This window comes from Ischnura elegans, chromosome 7 (assembly GCF_921293095.1).
Source record: "Ischnura elegans chromosome 7, ioIscEleg1.1, whole genome shotgun sequence".
Classification (NCBI taxonomy): Eukaryota; Metazoa; Arthropoda; class Insecta; order Odonata; family Coenagrionidae; genus Ischnura; species Ischnura elegans.
In genome coordinates, this window is record NC_060252.1 from 95,560,808 (window position 1) to 95,582,191 (window position 21,384).

At 38.7% G+C, this 21,384-nt stretch overlaps 1 protein-coding gene across 2 annotated transcripts in view; it reads right to left on the reverse strand.

The window, feature by feature from the left end:
• Window positions 1–796: 796 nt before the first annotated feature.
• The window catches only part of LOC124162496 (paired box pox-neuro protein-like), a 281,621-nt gene continuing 261,033 nt past the window's right edge, over window positions 797–21,384 (reverse strand). Inside the window, exons 4-6 of one of the 2 annotated variants that reach the window (XM_046539055.1) lie at window positions 19,766–20,305; window positions 11,843–12,084; window positions 797–6,904 (exon numbers count right to left, since the gene is read on the reverse strand). In XM_046539055.1, the coding sequence (XP_046395011.1) occupies window positions 6,077–6,904; window positions 11,843–12,084; window positions 19,766–20,305 (1,610 nt within the window). In that variant the 3' untranslated portion in view covers window positions 797–6,076. The remainder of the gene's footprint in view (window positions 6,905–11,842; window positions 12,085–19,765; window positions 20,306–21,384) is intronic. The other variant, XM_046539056.1, reaches the window with a different exon arrangement.

Below are 21,384 nucleotides of genomic sequence, written 5' to 3' on the forward strand. Positions count from 1 at the left end.
AGCTTGCATCGTTGCGGCGCGCATAGGCTTGCTCCAAGGTGGCCTCACACAGTGGCAGCCGGAACCAGAATGACGTCACACAGGCTTTTCCCAGCATTCATATATAGCCATCACGTTTTCGCGCGGTTAAAAATTTTCACTTTTCATTTAATCGCGAGAAATAGATCTCGTCATTTAAAAATGTATGAGCATGAAATACGTACGAGTAAGAATCTTTCGGTTTAGGCAGTAAAAAAAAGTAGGAAACCTTGCCTAATAATTTAGCAAACTGCTAGAATGTCTAGTAGCAAAAATGCCAAGGCAAGACTAAGGCTAAGGCTAAATACAACGAAAAAATATATAAAATGTTTTTCTTTTCAATATATGAATGTGGAAAACACGATAAACGAAGATAGATGCTCAAGTTGAGAATTAGATCAAATTTTAGAAGGGTAAGCTCAAAATTGATATCAGCTATGCAAACGATCGAATGGAGTGACATTTTTAGTGGGTAATTCCTAATTCACTTCTGTTAGGAATTCCCTGCAAACAAAGAAAATAAATACACAATAGACGAAGGTTATAGTAGACGGAAAGGAGTTGTGAATTACATATTTCAGCTGGTATTAGCTATTAAGTTTTGGTTGGTAGCAGTTTAACTGGAACTGTTATTCATATCGTTAATACGCATATCAGCAAATTATGGATAAAATGAGGGCATGCCCATAAAATGTATCAGCTGAATGAGAATCCGATACACAGGTAATGAATTTCTGACGAAAATGTGGCATTTTTGTGATGAAAATGAAGAGGTGAGCTTGTGGCTGTCAACCATATTTATTCCATCCCGCCTTTCAAAAGGGGAAATCTCACACCATCAAGAAGGCAATGAAACTACATGAACATCCTATTTATACATACACGTATTTAAATAGATATATATTTATCTATTATATGTACGAGAGTTTTTTTTTAGTGCTTCCGGAACCTGGAATGTGCGAACTTAGATCGGGACACAAGACATAGTGTAGTGGGAACTTAACATTGCTGAATAAAGACTGACCAACACACATCACATTCCATGTACAATTCACTACGTATGCACTAGTGACCAGAGAGTGAAATTGCCTTGTCCAGTAGCAATCTTGAACACCAATAAAGATAAAATACACTTCACTCCAATATTCAACCACAGAAAACGTTTTTTTGTTCGTTTTTTCATTCACATCGTCGTAAAAAAACACATTCATTCCGCCCGTGCAGCAATCAACACAGTATTTTAGGTGTATACAGTATTATTATATTTTTCTTGGACTGTAGTGCAAGGACACATCACTCGTGCGCTATGCGCAAGTCAATTGTCATGAGAAATATTTGCATGAATTCACCACGGTGAGCCAAGATTTCATTGCACTTAGTTGATGAAAGAAGGTTGTCAATGCGCACACTTCACGCAAGAAGAAGTAATGTTACCAAACCAGGAGAGGCTCAATATATTTATATTAACGTCAAAAGTAACGATTCCTACTAAAAAATATCAAACGGTGCTTCTAATGGCGACCACGTGGTTATAATAAATGCTTCCGTGATTCATTACCGTATATCAAGTCTTAACCAAAGAAAAGTTTACACCGAAGCACACGAATTCTATTTTCTTCCAGTATGATACAAGAATATACAAAGACGACACTTATAGTGTCTTAATAAAACACGAATGTTTATTTTTGAGATAAACAGGCTTTGGCATTGTGGAATATATTTATATTTCACAGGTTTAGTGTCAGGCATCACATACTTTCAACATCTTGCCAAACATGGACGAATAAATCAACCATTTTACGCTGCTGAGTATATTCCCAAAAATAGCTATTGCGAGCAAGCTAGCCATTTTGCATAGCTTGCCATATCTCCATTGATAAAATGTTTCATTGCACTTCCAAACGTATCAGCGTCCAGCTTAGCATGGTAAAGGTATATTTTAAAATGACCCCAGGATTTTGGGAGAGTGCTTCTTTGAGCAATTGCCGAAACCAAAGAATATGGTCATCCTTAATAACAAGTTCACAACTTGAATGTAACACCAAATCATTATAATGCACCAACTGTTCACTGACAACTTCGGGAGCTTCAAGACAATTCCAGTCCTCATACTAGATAATCAAGAAGTGTTCCTCATAGATATAAATTGAACTAAAACGAATTAGTCCTGAGATTATTAAACATTGTAAAATTATTTCGCTTGTTTTCACTCTCATAAGGTAACAAAAAAACATTCACTGCAAGTCAGCAGCAACTGATATTTTATTTGAGGAGTTTTGGACCAATAGCCATGAGAGCTACTTGTAAATGAAAATACGATTAGTAAGTCCTTGACGTAAACCCAAATCAAATGCAGCCTAGATATCATGGCGCGGTAATTCATGACCTCGGGAGAAGATTTATTATTTGCAGTTACATTCTTCTATAATCGCATCAGATATCTAATGTTGCAAAAAAATAATTTTGATGCAATGACTTTGAACGCCCATACCTTAGGCATTACAACAATTGGCACCGTGATAAGTCTTAAATTTCATTTTCAGATTACCGTCAATTAAAGGCAGTAAAATCTAGTTGCTTCGCCCAACTCACAGTCACTATCCCTATTGCTCCATTATTTAATCTGTACGCAAAATATCTATTTGTTAAACCAATCCAAACTTGGGGAATTTTTCTTCAAGCTTGAAATTATGTCAAATTTTGTCTTTCTTTTTGAAAATTACTCTGAAGCCATTGAATCAAAAAAAAAAATCAGATAACGAAAATGTTGTTTTCAAAGACAAAAACACAATAGTAATTAGTCATTCCTTGCGTTTTACATGGCATATAATGTGCAATACAAAAGGGTCTTCCTTTTCCAAATGAGTTCAAGGATTTTTCTTTATTTTAAGACCAAATTCCCGATTTTAAAATTTCCAATACTTCAAAATACATAGGAATGTTATGTACGTTACTTATTTATGTCAGAGAGACATAAGCGTTGGATAAAATAAAATTATAAAATGTATAAACTATTCTCAATAGCAAAAAGCACAACATAAATCCCCTTAGCTCAATTTTAACTGAAATCCTGGTATGTTACTGCGAGTCATCTATATCAAACTTTATTCAGGGAGAATAAATACATTTTTCAATAGCAATATGCACGGTTTTTCAGGGAAAATAAAGTTGCAACACATCTTAAGTTAAACGGTTCATGAGACTAATGAGAACGGAAAGAGAACAGAAGGTACGTTTGAGTAAGGTTACTTTCGTGGCTAAGAAATGTTTTTTGTTTTCACTTAATAAATCATTCACTCTTAATTGAGTCATTTGCTACTAGCGTTGAGAAAAATCATCAAACAGCATTTAGAAACGACATACATAATTTGTGAGGAATATGCCTTATACGGAAAATGAAACACCAGTGAGTTGAATTATTCGGCACCATTGAAATTTAAGATTTTTAAATGCACATATTCCTCGATATTGATCAATACTATCACTGGTGTGTAGACAAAGTAAGGATTTAAAAGAAAGAGAGAGTCAGAATTCATCTCGTTCTCTTTTAGATGAAAAAATTAAAATAAAATTCTTGCAAATTGGCTGTGGACAGATTTTTAAATTTTAGGCAACGCATTTAAAGAAAAAGAATCATGCACAAAAATTGGAAATAAGGAATACGCAGAGAATAGCGGATTCGGCTTCCAGGTTTTCTTTCTCGCTACCTTCATCCGATATGACTATGCATTACAACATCCTGGATTTCGATGTTGGACATCGGTATTTCCCTGCCCCAAACACTGCAACGGTTACTTCTGGCAAGAAGAAGAAGACTTGAACGCCTGCGAAACGTGCTGTCATCAAAAACGTTGTGAATTTACGCGGAAGAGATTTCAGAGGGTTTAAGTCAAACTCAAAATATTCTGGAGTAAAAATAAATCATTCACGAAATCACTCCGCAACAATTTCCCAGGAGAGCATCAATCAATGCATCAAGAATTTTTGGCTAATTAGTTTTCTAGAGTAGAATCTTTTGAAATGTCGGTTAGATTACTTATTCATAGCAGTAAGAAATTTTTATGGTCAACTGAATTTGTACCTTATACAAAGAGCTTTTTCTAATTTTACCGAAAGAGCATTTTGGGTTAACCAAATAACAGTAACTTCGCACGCCATAATAGCGTAATCCTAAAGAAGATCGTTAACAAATATTGACACTAACAGTATTTTAGTAAACAGAAGATAATCACTAGCCTTCGAGGAAAATGAAACCAAAAACTGAGAATAAATATCGAAAGCCTCGTATCGAATCATAACAAAAACAACCAGAGTGAGCTTATATCGGCAAAATACCTAAGTTTGACTTTTTAACGAGCTCCCTCATTTCACATAGGAAAAAGACACAAACCTCACCAAAATTTTGCGTGCCGTTAAATTTTGGCTGCATTAGTAAAAGTGAAATTTTCATAAAAATGAAAGAATTATCAACCCTTGAATGGATTTTAGCCTTTTACCATGTAGATTACAATATCTTTAAGATACCATTGTACGGGAATTTCTATTTAACTTGCAATTTTAATAATGAATTTCAAATTCCTTTTTGAATGAAATTTCCGAAATAATTAACCCTCTTTTTAATCGGTCAAAGAAATATATCTTTCGATGAAGCTCGTTTCACGAAAACTTACTCGTTGTAATTTGGCGTGTTATCAATGAATGGAATATCCCTACAGTCACTATTTAGACCACTCACCATTCGTTATAAAAGTATCTGAGAATGCGATTGATTTTGATGTTTCTCGATAGAAGAAACTCCATTTCTAGATTATTGTCATTAGATGATGAAGTTTACTAATGGTCAACCTTAATAGATTTAAGACACGTTACGTTGTAGTGAATCATTAGAAGCTGTATTACACTATTTAACTCCATAGTTATATCAAATTCTGTTCAGTGAGTAATACTTTATAATGTTGCACGTGAGGAAATTTCACTTCAGTCGTTCAAAATTTCAGAAATTGGACTGAAAATTTAATCCTTACAGATAACACAGATGAAGGTGAAGATAAAGGGATTGTTGCCATCAGAGCATTTTCCAAAAAAATAATTAAGTATTCCACATGTATAGGATACATTTAAGACGCTGTGTACCATGTTTATCATTCTATCGTGTTGTTTATTTAATACTGATTAAGAAGGGAGAATTCGGGGTACTGTAAGTACCACGATTACGGTGGTCCTATCTTCAGTTTTAAGAGAATGAAGAGATATTTCAAACCATCCGTCAGCATAATTCAGAAGAAACACCCACAAATTCCGATCACTGCCGGCCATTAATCGTGAAAAACAACTTGTTGATTTTATTAGGTACATGTCAGACTTCACAAGGCCGTAGCCAGTAAACTTTCGCGGGAATTAGGGAGAAGCTTATTTGTAGAGTATAATATCTTTAGGGGGTGGGGGGTCATTTGGAGTAAATAAGCCTTTGACTGCATCTCCCAAACACTTTTTGAGCATCTAGATCCCAAATAGATCCCAACGACCTTGAAATCTTCCTAAGCGAAGTCCGAGTCATTGTCCCGTCGACGTCTACGACGCTTTACTAACTACGGCAAGGTTTACTTCTCCCTATATTCTCGCCTCAGAAGTCGTTGCTAACCTTCAACATCCTCATCTGCTACAGACGTGTCTCATTGGCAACGCCTTAAGGACGCACTCAGTACTCAACGAGAATCTAAAAAGAGTTTAGCCCTCACAAGTCCAAATAATGCTGGATTACAGACCGTAGATATGGGATTCCAAACACATTTGGGGCTGGAAAGCAAAACTGATGTGCTTGCTACGGATACCTTTCGAGGAAGCCCGATAGGTGGCTCTGAAAGGGTCAAGAGTAGATCGAACATCCCATCCATTGATCACATAGAATACAGGCCTACTATCTGGCTCACATTTTGTTTGGATAGGAATACAAGAATTGTTATCCTCGGTAATTGCACACGTATACAAATCCATTTAAGTTGCCTACTCTCTGATATCTCAGTCCTGTCAGTTCACTGTACTACCATACTTTTGATCTTCACTCTCCGTCCAACTCTCTCACATGCCCCAACTGCTGAAACATTCCCGCGTGCCTCTTAATGTCCCATGGGTGGTGGTGGCCCATGGTCGGGCCAAGGCTAGTCCCGTTGGAACCAAGGGGCCCTCCGATGGCACGCGACAGGGCAAGGGGCAAAGGCAGCGGTAGGGTCAAGGGCAGACCCAGCGAGATGGGTATGGGCGGGACCTGAAGGATGGGTTGGGGACTATCCGACCCGGACGAATCAGCCGCTGAACAGTTCGTAGTCCGGTCGCGACGGTCCGACTCTCCGGGCGATCCGCCTTCACGCTCCTGGGACCTCTTCTGCCTCTTCTTCCTCGCTTCCTCCTCCTCGCTGTCCGACTCGTTCACGTTGATCTCCGCGTCCGAATCGGTCGTGTGACCAGACGACGCGGGCGAGGCCGCATGCCGGATCCGGTCCTCTGCGTCGGCGACCGGACTGGACCGGAACCTGATACCCGGTGGCGTTCCGGTCGAGTCGGCCTGCTGGTGGTGGTGGTGGTTCCGGTTGGCCGGGTCTTCGGCCGCGTGCGGGTGCAGGGCTTTGAAGGCGCTATGCTCTCCCCCCATCCGGAGCGAACCGGATGCCGGAGGTGGGGGCGTCCGGTGAGCCGGAGGCAGTTGTGGAGGAGACGGGGGCGTGGTTGAGGGGGAGCCAGGGGTGGTGGAGGCGGGCGGGCCGCTTCGGGAGGATGGGTCCGCCCCCGGGCCCCCGGCTGTCGACCCCTGCTGCCCCCCCCCGAAGGGCTTTAGGAGGTTCATTCTCTGGTGCCTCCGCCATTTGGCTCGTCTGTTGGAAAACCAAACCTGGGTTAAGAGTACACGCCGGTTTTAGTTCATTTGCTCTGATTGGTTTGCAACCGCAATTTATAACACTATAGTATCCGGTTTTATAATCTCTGGCTCAGCGAATTCTTATAAAATGTAGGAAGCATTTCTCTTTCTAACGTTATCGTCCTTACTCATTTTCTGTGAAATGTATTATGAGCATGTTTATATTAATTCACAGTTAAATTTTAAAGAATTAAGAGTCAAAATTGTGAATATACACTGAAAATTTTATCATCATTACAAAAAATGTAAAAATCACATACAAAATCTTCCAGAAATAAAATACATAACTCCAAACATTTTTTCCAGTTTGAGACCATATGCTCTGACTGTTGTTTTATTTGAAATTACTTTCTAATCATGAGAAAATGATCATGATCAATTATAGTTATTGTTACACTACCTAGAGGAATATGCTGACCAGACATTATAAAACCAGCTTAGAGAGTTTTACAAAGACACTAATTATGAACTGTTCGATACTGAGCTAGACTTTCAGGTATATTTTGCCAAAGGCTCAAGCATAATTTCACCAATTTTGCAAATAGATAAAATTTTCAAATTTATTTTTAATTAATATACAAAGTCTAGAAGCCTGAAAGCATATGAATTTGAAAATAGGTTTTAAATATACATTATCAAAGAAAGGTTTTAGAAATAGAAAATCAATGAATATAATTTCAGAATGTTTATAGCTGTTAAAAAATCATGAGATGAAATGAAGTATTCGTTCATATTTCAAAATGAAAACAATTCAAAATACCTCTTCTTGAAGTTTGGCTATACATTGCAAGTAATCAATATCATTAAATAGCATTAAATAATTACCAAAATAAAAAAGAAGTCAACGTTTTCTGCATGCATATCTATTTAAAAGCAACACATGAATTGTAAGAAAATATAATATGCTATTGTATTCAATCGAGACATATCAAGTTCATAAGAAGTAAATAAAAATTCACTTATCATAGAGAAATAAGGGAGATAAGTGCATAATACTAGGAAGAAACAGAATATATTTCAAAGGAGTGTAGAAGTTTGTTTTCCACGACAGTAAGTATTGCTTGGTAATTCTTTGAAAGCAAACTAGAATTCCTTTAGAACCTTCTTAGAACAAAACTAGAATTCTTTCTCTTGCGCCTGACATAAGTTGAAAAGCGGCCAGCGTCAGAAAAAAGTCAATTCTAATGTATAATCAATTTTCCATGCGAGCAAAATTCCGATAGTATAAGCTGCCAATGATTTATTCAACTTATGTTCTAACCATATCACCAGAAATGCAGCCTGCAAATAAAGAATTATTGCACCGTCTAAACGTCAGGCATAGCCAAATATGAAATGGCATCAAGTAAAGAGTTGAGTTTGGATAACGAGAAATTCCACGATTTTTTTTGGGGGAAAATGTTCACGTTAAAAGTCAACAAGCAATGGCAAAATGGCAGCTTCAATGACAAGGCGCAGAAAAAGGGTATCTTTATTTAAAGTATCAGAAAACCAACAATGCTTGATTATTTCCTCAAAACACTGCTAGTGATTTAGCTAATGATTTCATGGGCACTTTTGACTAAAATTATTAGATCGTTTATTTTTGTTATTCGTGTGCTACGCTGATATTTCCAATGGTAAGTGTGAGCCTCGTCGCCATTCATTGACCAATTAACTTCCCTTCGAGCCGGTCAAATTATTCAATACACACTACCCAATCGTTCTTAACTCAAATACCGACAAGAATGGGCGTCACTGAATTCAATGGCATTTGCGCTATTTAGAGCCCTGGGGAAACAAGAATTCCCATATCTGACCGTTGGAAAAATATATCACTTAATTTACCGTATCTGTCGGTCCAGGAAATACAGTGGGGAAATACAGTCTAGTATGATATTGTCCGTGTTTCTGTAAAGATATCTATTCTCATTTGGTCAATAATCCTAATAAGCCTAGCGCGCAGCCTCCAAGTCACTAGCGGTTCCCAGCCTAATTCATTTTACATCTATGTAACGTTTTGGACGAATCCCGCAGCTTTCATTTGATAATTTCATTGTTCACGGATTACGTCTATCTGCATCGGATTCCACATACTCGCTGCATATTCGAGACGTGGCCGGATGGTTTCGAAATAGCATCTCTCTTCCCATTTTTCATCCGAAAATCCATACCATAGTGGAAAATGTAAACTTATCATCCAGTGGTTATGAAGTTTTTAATTTTGCTGCGCAGGAATAGAAGGATCAACAACTTTGCTCTTTCCACATAGTAATTTATTGACACCGATCATGGTTTCGTTACAGAGTAACATTATCAAGGTGGGTACATTGCGTTACAGAGTAACATTATCACCTTGATAATGTTACTATGTAACGAAACCATGGTCGGTGTCAATTAATTACTTTGTGGAAATAGCAAAGTTGTTGATCCTTCTATTCCTGCGATTATGGATTTCCACCAAGTAACGCCCGTTACAATTAATTATAATTTTGCTGCGTTTTAAGGTGAAAACATGTATGCTTTTTTGTATCTATGTCACTTCTGCTTCCTGTATTGTAACGGCATTATTAAATTTTGCGATGAAAAAGAACGTAAAACAGTCTATTTTTTGGTAAGTATATTCATATTTTTTTACTAACCACAGAGAAACATTTTTATCGAATCGGTGAAGACATGGAACCGAAAATATTTTGGAAAACATTCGATATTATTTTTTGGTGTCAGTGGTGACTGGGTCAAGTCCTCACCCTCCAAACCGTAGCTCGCTGGTTCGAGTCACGCCTGAGTTGGCTGCCCCTATCTCTGACAAATGTGTTTCTGAGAGTCCATCATTGCTAATTGCTGAAAATCCTCTGATGTAAAAGTCTAATTATGCCGCTATCGGGGAGGTGAGCATAAGTAAAAACAGATAAAAAATAACTAAATAATTACTGCGCTTAATCCTCAGAACTGAAGGAAATTTTAATCTATATAGTGATGAAATTCTAATAATCCTGATAACGATTCCACGCAGTTCCCTTTTCTATTCAACCATTAGCTAACCTTTCCATATTTACTTATTCATTCCATGGATTTATGTAAAAATATATCCTCGAGGAAAATTTAAAGCCTTCGATTGCTTTGAAAACGCACGGACAATTTTGCTTCTCGGAAAATATTTGCTCAATGGAATTCTAGAAGTGGTTTTGAAAATTGACGCAACAATTTTTCTCATTTGATTTTTTCGTGAATTATTTTTCGGTTTCGCAAAATAAAATAGGAAATTCGAAAAAGCGAAAGATAATTTATTCCATAGAGAGTTCTTTCACGCTTAATCTGGTGTGATCTCATCATACTATTAGTATATTAAAAGTGTCACTTTTTAACAAATATTTTGATTTGGCTTCTCGACCAGTTTCAGTAAATTTGGTATTGTATTCAGGTGATGCAGTACCGCAGAAAATTCAATGCATTTTGTGCTGTTTTTCAATTAAAGGAAACGTAAAACCACCAAAAACTGATTGTGCATTGCTGATGCTGATGAGTAATAAAAGTAACTGTGGAAAATTAACAGCATGGACAATGCAAGTCGCAGAGAAATCAAGGGTTAGTGTCTTCTATAATGTGGTGCAACAGAAAAATGATGAGGATCAAATGGATAGACCGAATTAGTCATAAGGAAATCCGAAAAAAGAGTGGGAGAGAAGAGAAGCCTCCTGAAAATCTTAATAACAAGACGGAATAACACCATCTTGAGACATGGTGGCCTGATGAAGAATACCGTCGACAAGTAGATGGCAAGAAAGGAAAAGGAATACCTCGAATATATTAAGGGGTGTTTTAGGAAGGATCTACAATACTTCTTTGAGCTATACAATACCATCAACGAGAGCCTTGAGCGAAAATCAGCAATAATTGAGAAATCTCACTTGTTTTGAGATTAATTATTTCAGAAAATTAAAATCGCACATTTTCGTCCAACCTTAATTATTCTATGCCCTTAAAATTTCGACTATAAAATAAAACTTATAAGAGGCCGGACACCCAAGAAAAACCGTTTTCATGGTTACTGCAAAAATGCATCCAAAAAATGTTTTTTTTTCCATGGCTCAGTAGCTAAGGAGTTGCAATCCCATGTTTATGGACATAAATGTTTAACATTGTCTATCCTACCAATTCATAATATATTGCAGCTTCCTGCTGAAACAATGTTTATGTAAAAGGTAATGAATGATATAAAGTATAAAAAACATATAGGTGTAAAAAGATAAGCTGATATGAGAATTTAGTAGAGAGCTGTGCTAAACCAATCTTAAAGCCTGGTTACACGATACATTAACATCTGCGAGTTAATGCCTAAATGCATGAACGCGTGAATGAACAAGAAAATGCCCCCTGTAAAATGTGCGAACGCATGAGTGGAAAATAGAACCTATTCTAATTTGGCTCTTGAATTCCTACATTTTCCGTTCTAGTCCACAAAAGTCATTCACGCAAAAAGATATTAACTTGCAAGTGTAATGTGTAGTGTAACCAGGCCTTCAGGATTGTTGACCGGTGATGGTGATGAGAATGAACTTTTAATTTGCTATTTTAAATCTATGAGAATAAAATAAAATGGTAAACTTCCACACAATTTTATTTACAAAGTACCGACCCGGGTTCTACACGTAGTGTCATTATCAAGGTTACCGCTGAACGGTACATACAGAGCTTGGAAAGCCAAGTGGGTACCTTGAATTGGTACACTACGTGTCGAAACCGGGTCGGTACTTTGTAAATGAAATTGTGTGGAAGTTAACCATTTTATTTTATTCTCATAGATATAAAACATTTCCACCAGATATCGCCGGACACTGTGAATTATGTATTTTAAATTTCTGGACACAAGAGCTGTATATTTTTCTTTTTTAATTTATCAAATAATTGAATTCGTGATTGGATCCTCACCTGCACCCTTGCTTCGGATAGGCTCGTCTTGCTGGCCAGCCGCTCCCTCGTGGCCACGCACGGATAGTGGCTCTTCTCGAACTCCCGCTCCAGTTCCTCCAGTTGGTCGGCCGAGAAGGTGGTTCGGTTGCGACGGAACTTGGGCGCCGCGTCCGAAGAATCCACGCTGCCCGCGTCGTCGTCGTCCCGGCAACCGCCCCCGCCGCCCAGGCCCAGCGCAGACTCGGCGTCCGGCACACCCGCTGCGCGTCCGAACATTCATTTTTTTTAAGGAAAGAAAAGATGCTTAAGTTATCATGTTCAGCTGCAAAGTTCAAACATGCAAAACTGAACAACTTAATGAATAACCATTTTGCGCTTTAATAAAACAACAAACTTTCGGTTAGAGCATTAAAACTTATCATTATTAAATATTTCATCAAAGGAAAATTGGAATTCATTCTGTTTTATATGATACACCATTTCCATCGAATTGACATTTATGCCTTATACTATTCATGTAGTTATCGTTTAGTTTTTAAAAATTTTCTTTTAGATTACATACGCCAACTGGGACTATACAGTCCGACGCTTGTCTGGATGTGCAAATTTGATCACAAATATGTTTATCTTCTACCAACTTGTTGTATTACACATATATAAATATTAAAATCCATTTATTTCAAGAGAGAATGAACCTGGCAGCATTATGGATTACCAAAAAATGAATTACCAAAATAACAAAAACGTTGTCAGAATAAAACAAATGTAAGTACCTACTCATTCACAGTAACATAAATTCATATTTCAAATTGTAAATTCATATATAATTATTGAAGATTTATTAGACTCCTAAAGTGTGAACGAATGTGAAGTAAAGGATGAACAGCCTTTTTGTGTATTTTTGAGGCTACAAAAATGGTTGCTCCGATTTATTCCCATGATATTAAATAGAGTAATGGGAATATTCATGGTGGAAAGTTGAAGCCTTCGATAGATTTGAAAAAACGGAGATATTGATTTCTCTGAAAAACTGTATTCAGTTGTCTTTCGATGTTCTGAAAACCAAGGCTTCGAACGGCGTTAAAACGTTTTCATGAGTTCCTTTGCTAATTATTTTACGGTTTGATATGATAAAAAGGTGAAATTCAAGGGAAAAAAATAGAATTATTTGGTGTTCATATATATTATGTGATTATCAATTTCACTCTCATGAAAATACGACTATAAAGAAAAGAATATGAGCATTTGAAATGAAATAACACAAACGAAATCAGCAGGAGATAATTTAGCAATGGTGATAATACCCAATATCGCGGATCATAGCACAATTTGTGAGCTATTATTGAAGGCAGTGAACCTCTGATAATTGTAATGCAAGGATATCTTACCCCGACATTAATCGAATTAGGCGGGGGGCAGCTAGAGGCTCGAAGGCTGTGCGTTAGGTTTAGATTGCTTGAATAATAGAGAATAGATATCTCCAGGAGCGACACGGAGAATATCATATTAGTACCCTACTGTATTTCCAGGTCCGACAGAAGTGATAAATTAAGAGAGATATTTTACCAAACAGATAGATATGGTGGCTATTTTTTCCCCCGAATCATTAAGGGCTTAAATAAATGCTCGTCGTAATTTTGCTTCAGTATTTGCTTTTTATGCATAGACGGCTGGTGTCCTATCACCCCCTGTCACACACCTTTTTAGGCGGCTTGCGAGGTTACAAGATATTAACATATGGTGGGTATTTCATTCGGGGCATTAGAGTGTACATTGCATGGTACGAGCTAAGCACAGAGAAAATTTTTCCGTGTGAATTCTTGCATAACGAATAAGTACATGCATGAAAACCTGTCGGATAAGAGACCTTTTTCCCTACTTTTCATCTTCATCATTGAGTCTAACGAGCCGTAAATCAGCTGAAGTTACAGAAATGAAACGGTAACAATAAGCGCTAAGCTGGCGAAGCATGGCTTCATAAATTTACCATCGACGTAGCGAATAAAGGGCCATAACAAATTGAAATCGCAATTCGATAATTAGTTCCTGCAAAGAGCTGTGATAAAAGACTACGGTTGATACCAGCATTACTCTGCTACATAGCACAACACTTATCGACATAGGTTCTACATCAGTAACGGCTAATGTGTGCTACCTCACTATTGACCTCAAAAAACGATATTAAGTGTAATAAAAGTTTAAAATTGAGGAAAATTTCAAGTTTAATTTTTTTAATATGAAAAGAAACCACTCCCATTCCATTTACTGATTCCATTAAATGACCGAGGTTGTCTCAGGCATGACTTGGCGGAATTTTCTCTTCATATTGGAAATGAAAAGCCAGAACTTCGTTATTCCACGTAACTTCATTGACCCCGAATTAGGTTTCGACGTAGCGTGTCATCAACAGGGTTACACATGCAGTAGGTGCAAATAACAGGTTTGCAATGACAAAGCTTGAACATTTTCTATAAGTAGGTATAAGATACTCGAACGGTCACCACTGAACTTACCTCTATAAATTGTGAATGTTATATGCTTTGCCTAAACATAAGTTTTGTATTTACTGTTGTGTGTGTATCCCTGATGATGACGTGCTATGTCGAAACCTAGATCGGTGTTAATAAATTTACGTTGAAATAAGCAGTTCTGCCTTTTCGTTTTTAATATTTTTTTAATGAGCTATAATTTCCATCAATTAGCGGTTCACTGTGACTTAATGATTGACCCCAAACTTTAATGACGTCGCCAACACTTAGAAATGGGCGGCAAATTGAGCATATTTTTAAAATTTCAAAATTACTATAGAAGGCCTGAATGATGATGATTTATTTTTCGTTACGACTATGGGTTCTCGGTAATATGAGTTATAGGCACTGGGTGACATTTTCTTCTATTTTCTTGTAATTGTGTAGATTCGCGTTTACATTAGCTCTTTCTCAGTAGGTTTTCGCAGGTTTTTCACGCCCCCCTTCTTGTGTGGACGTTTTCCTGCAGTGGGATTTTTCCAATAAGGACGCAAGTTAATATCCTTTGGTTTCTCCCACGTTTGTTCACATCTTTTTAAGGCCGGTTTCACGGGGCTCGGTATTGCGCAGGTTAGAGCTGCATTAATTTCTAAAATGGCGTGGAATTGCGTGAATGCATGAACGAAATTAGAACAGGGGCTATTTAACCATCTCACGTTCACGCATTCTCACATGTGTTCTAGCAAGTCACCGCTTTACACGACGAAATTTTGACTGCGCCTTCGTAGACACGTCAGATAGTGCAAGTACGTGCCCCGTGTAAAACGGCCTTTACACTTGGTAAAATGTAACTTTGTTCAATTTTGTATTTTTAAAGCATTCTTATAAGTCAATTTTTTATAATTAGACCTCATTTTACTTCAAGTGTAAATTGACAATGTATTCCTCTGCAAAAATTTAATGTGTACCGAGGGGTTAGATGAAAGATAGGACTTTATAGTCCCAATCTCGCCCAATAAAGACGAATTATCATTACTTATGTGTACTGATATTAATCACAAGAAGACTAAGGTAATACGGTTTTGTAAAGTATCGCGAGCGAGGAATTTGAGACTCAAGATAAAAGTAGGTGGGGAAAAACTTGAACAAGTAGAGCAGTTTTACTATTTGGGCAGCACATTATAGGAAAACGGACACAGTAGCAAGGACATCAGGAAGCGAATTGCAATAGCAAAGGAGGCGTTCATGAACAGAAAGGAGCTTCTGAGAGGATCGTTATGTAAGAGTTAAAAAAAAAGGTTAGTGAAGAGTTTGATTTGGAGTGTAGCTCTCTACGGTGCGGAAACGTGGACACTGAGGAAAGAAGACGAGAGAAGATTGGAGGCATTCGAGACGTGGGTACGGAGAAGAATGGAGAGGGTGAAATGGACGGAGAGGAAAAGGAACGACGAAGTGCTGGCTAAGGTTGGCGAGGATAGGCAGCTTTTAGATGAGATACGGAGTAGACAGAAGGTATGGATGGAGTTAGTGCTTAGCGGGGAGGAGATGTTGAAAATGGTGTTAGAGGGTAGAATGTTAGGGGTAGAGAAAGGGGAATGAAAAGAATAGGATTTTTAGATAGATTGAAAGGGAGTAGGCCTTACAGTGAATTAAAGAAGGCAGTGCTGGAAGGAAAGGGAGACTCCTAGGTCACTTCTTGAATTCTCCATGGAAACCCACCTTAATCGGTAGAGTACTACAATTATAATATGTACTGATACCGATTCATCTATCGATTTTTTTCAATGAATCGTGATTTCGGTTTTGAGTTAACGACCTCATTGTCAATGCTCTGGATATCGTATTCTCTACGAGTGAGAGCGAGAGGTAGAGAGCTATCTATCCTGACGACGCCGATTAAAATTTTTCCTCCGCATTATATCGGCGACAGAAAGGCTAACATTGGGTAGTTAAAGGGACGTCGTGGGGCGGGCATCGCGTGACGCCGCAGCGGCAACATCTGACCGCCCCGAGGTCTCACTCATTCCTACCCCCCCCCCCCCCCTTCGACTGCCGCTCCCCCTGCGAAGGACAGAGGAAGAGAGCATGCCCCATCGTGGGAGACGGGGTCGCCCTCTTCTACCAGCCGCGTGTTCCTCAGACCGCACGCTGACATGGACATTTGTGTTCCTATGAGGCCTGCTCGTCCCTTCTGATGGATTAATTTTTACATATTCCTCTCTCTCTTATCGCCTCCTCTCGTCACACGAAATTTTGTCTCCCTTCTCCTCCCCAACGGTAGAAATTTCCCTTAGGGACTCACGCAGCAATTCAACCCGAAGTGTCTGGTGATTTTTCCGGGTATTCTTCCGCGTTTATCCATTTTGTAGGGCAATATTTCGCCAACGTTCCAGTTGGCTTCCTCAGGTCCACTGAAGTGCAGAAAGTTGTTCATCTTAAATACACCCCGTTTGCCGCCTTTTTTGTGAAGGTGTGCCCTGATTGGTCAGGATCTTTGAAGACCCTTTTCCACGCGCTGGCGAGATTGTAGCCGTCTTCACGGTTAAAGTTCTACCCGAGAATAATCAGGGAGGCAAATGAAATCGCCAAAACAACAAATAAATTTCGTCCCCTGCTCTCGTAAGAACCTTCAAATTTCCCTCAAGGACAGCAATAAATAAATACGCTCACGAATGCATATTGTCGGAGAAACATATTTTATAATCTTTCATGTTAAAGTAATTTCCATTCATAATTCCTCTTCAAGACCTATGATAATCCTGATTGTTACGTGGCTTCGACGGCAGATGGAAATCGTTTGATTGCGTGTAATTTTCCCGAAAACGCGACGGATGATTCGTATAATTTTGGAGTGTGACAAGTAAGTTTGCGTTTTCGGTTTTTGCAATGAAAAATTGCACCCGCAAGGAAATTTTAGATGACAGAATGATGATAAAGACCGCTTTAGTTTTTGGTAACTTTTTAGCGCGGCTTTTAAGAGATTCACTCTTCGCGATTTCTTTCTTATCACCTCATCTTGCCGGTGAATATTTATCTCTCTTGCCCTCTAAATTTTCCCCTAAGGACAACATTACCTATATATACACAGTTATATCACGCATACACGTAGTCGTAGAGTCAAAGTTTCCTATCAATCACGTTCAGAATTTTCCATTCTCATTTCCTCTTGAAGGATTACTCAGTATGCCAAATTCTCTTAATTGCTGCATGGCTAAGATTGAGTGTAATTATTCCGCGAACACGACAGTCGAATCGCATAATTTTACTAACTTGACATGATAGGTTGCTTCTCCACTCTTACCAATGTAATGCTGTACCCGCAGGGAAATTGAAGATGTCTGCGAGGATAGGAAGACATCGGTAGCATGAGTACTGTATTTAAGTTATTGTAGGACATTCGCTCCGGTTCGTCGTCCTCCCATTTAGTCTGCCTCACAATCAGCTCCTCTGATAGCATCCTGGCATGAACATTTCCGTTACTATGAAGCCTGCTCGTCCCATTCCATTTATGTATATTTTTAAAAATTCATGTCTCTGTCTCATTTTCTCGTCTCGTCGATAAAAATTCATCTCCCTCCATTCTCAGATATCTAAAATTTCCCTCACAGGACATATAAATACACATAGGTATATGTGGATATTTCCGAAGACGTGAACATTATTATCAATTGCATTCGATTGTTTTACTAATTTTTTAAAATTTCCATTTCAGAAAAAGGTAGCAATGGCCTTTATTTATAGGATGAAAACAATTACAAAACGCCCCTGGATAGAAGTGAAATGCTCCAGTGGACTCTTCCTTCCGACAGGTAGAACCCACTGACAGCATGGACATTTGTGTTCCTATGAGGCCTGGAAGTCCTTTGAGGCATCTATTTTAACATCTATCTCCTCGTCTCAACGACGAAAACTTGTCTCCTCTTCTTCGACCGCTGAAATCTCCCTCAGTGGGGGCAATAGATGCACGGATAATGACAAAATCGCCAATTTTCTTGTCAACATTCGAAATCTAGAGACTAACTTGCCGCGTCTGCCACAGAAATGTGCACGATTTTTTGAAAGTTTTCCATTTAACATCGAATCCTAACAAAAAATGAAGAGAATACGACTAATTGTATTGACTTTCAAGAACAAGGGTTTTGGTGGTGGTCAACGGTGGACGAGTCGCGTCCCCTGAGATTCATCACACTTTTAAAAATTACGCGTATTTTTATCATGGCCAATGCAGTGAACGCCGATTATGAATGAAAGAAAATATTATGTGTAAAAATAACTTATAATCATAAATTTATATATTTAATTATTAATATTTCGTTTAATAAATATTTTTTGCAAAGATTTATATTTGTGTCATCAATTATTATAAATTAATTTTATATTAATTTATTATTGTATATTTAATAATGATTGTTTTGTTAATCATCATCACTGGTCAGCAATCCTAGGATTGGTTTGACGCAGCTCTCCACTCAGTTCTCCTATCAGCTAATCTTTTCACACCAACGTATTTCTTCTCTTTCACATCCTTCTTTACTTGTTCCATGTATTTTGTTCGAGGTCTTCCTTTTCCGTTCTTGCCTTCCACTTGTCCCTCGACGATTGTCTTCATGTTTTGGTAATAATGAGTTTAAAATTATTTTTTCATTAATTCATTAGCATTAATTAAAATAGAGAGTTTTGTATACTGCCCGCAGATTCATAATTCATTTCAGAAGTGGCTAGCAAGTGCATTTTTTTGATCAACCCTGATTAAAGGTACGCTTGTAAAATGAAAGGATGATATTAACACTTTGAGTGCCGGCTGCTAATTCTAAACTAATAATAAAGTCGTACATTTTTTAAAACCTTAGCATCAAAAATATACTTATATCGATGCGTATTTCAGTAAAAATGGAATTTTGAATATATGAATGAGTTGAATAGCATCTATTGCTAATTTTTAAATATATAATATAACAATGAAAACATACTGTTTTTGGAAAATAAAAAAAAGTTGAAACACATGATGTACCGCCAAAACATGCATAATAATTTTTTTATTACGCTCAATTTGAACTATGTAAAACATGGAAATCATTAAAAAGCATTGTTCCAAGCAAAGCATTATAAATCCTGGATGACAAAATGGGTCACTGCACAAAGAATGCAAGATATTGTTGCAAAAGAACAAATATATGAGTTTGTGCGCCGTTAATGTCAGGAATATTTACCGGTTTTTTTATTGTTTTTGTTATTTTTTGTTTTTTTTTTTAATTATTTAAAAACCAACTTTAGGAAACAATAGCAATACTTAGGAAGTTAGATATGCCGTCGCATATTCTCTGATAAATTCTGTGCATTTTGGTACCTCATTTGTAGAGTTTGGTTGCGTATAAGTTGAGAAAAAGGTATCTATACAGTAAAAATAATATAGAAGATTATAAATAATGACAATTATACTTTGTTATGTTTCTCAGCTACTAGCCGCACTCACCTCCGTATCTGGGGATGAGCAGGTCCCCGCACCCGGACGCGGCAGCCACTGCGGCCGCGAAGGGCAAGTGGTGGTGGTGGTGGTGATGGTGATGGTTGGGGGCCTGCGCACCCGTCTGGGGACCTCCGCCCCCGGACCCAGCGGCCGACGGAGACGCCGAAGACGACCCCCCCGGCGAGGAGGCCGCCGGAGACGACGAGGACGTCACGCCGCCCACGGACGCAGCAGAGACAGCAGGCGCGGTGCCGTTGGGGCCTCCGCTGCCTGCCGCACCCGAAGCGGAGGATGAGGCTAAAGTGGACCAGAAGTGCGGCGGGTGCCAGGCTGCGGCGGCGGAAGGGAAGGGCGCGGCGGGCGGGAAGTGGTGCGGATGGTGGTGGGCGGCAGGGTGGTGGTGGTGATGGTGCGGGTGGTGGTGCGGGAAGAGGCCGTAGCCGGCGGCGGCGCGGGCGAACTCCGCGGCCGCCCGCTCCGCCGCCCTGTTGCGCAGGATGCGGTTGATGCTGCTCACGCTGGGTGCCGTGGCGTTGGTGCACACGCCTGGAAGGAAAAAAAGAGAAGTATTCTTGTGAGAAAAAATTACTGGCACCACCAGCCACGTAGACAGGAATTCGCTCCGGAGGGAGCGGGGAGTAATCTGGATAGCTTATAATGATATTTGATGCCAATTCGCACACATCGGTAAACCATACATTTTATTACGTCAGTTTTATATTTCGGTTGATAATGCTTAAGATTTTGAAGCTCGTGGCATTTTCATGAGCAGACGGTGAAAAACCCACGGTTTTTCATGTTTTTTTTTATAAAATCCGGTTAATTTAGTAGTATTACCTACATTAGGAAGCAGCTAAATGGCAGCACCTTCAATAAAAGAAGACCATATAGCTCAAGAAATTGACTAAATTGTTCGGACCCTATAAATATGCACGGAATATTTTCCACGGAATGGACTACGACATCCCGACTATATTTGGGCTCGGGTCTCTTGCAAGAAATATATATCCCGAGGTATACCTGGGCTTGGGATTCAAAAAGTTAAAGCCAAACTCATCGTTAGCTATTTGCAGACATTATGAAATGTATCTAAATTGAAAAATGGAGTGTCATAAGATGAACTCAGGCTTAAAACTCTACCGAAACCGCCTTATACGTCTACATAAAAATACGAATGTCCCACAAAATCAAGGTATTCCAAGGAGAAGCACTTGCCCCCTACTCTGAATATGTGATTAATTACAGGCCTCTGTCTTAATAAGGTTTGAACTCTATTTTCACCTATCTAAACCATATATGAGATTAAATTAGTCGCCGTGAAGTGACGATGAACGTTTCACCAAATTTGGCAATTCGATAGAACTCTGCTGTGACCCCATATGACTAAGAGGTGATCAAATGAGCAGTCAGAACGGGAGGCCTAGCATTCAACACCATTCAAAGATTGAACGAGAGAGTGACACATAGAGTTGGAAGTTCCAGAACTTCGTTCAGACCCACATCAATCATCACCACGACTCCAAAAGGTTGGCGTGATCTGGTAGGACTTGACTACGCGGTAATTGTTGTGCGGGATGTTCCCTTCCGTTCTCGCCATCTCAACAAGGGAATTTCTCGGAATGCCT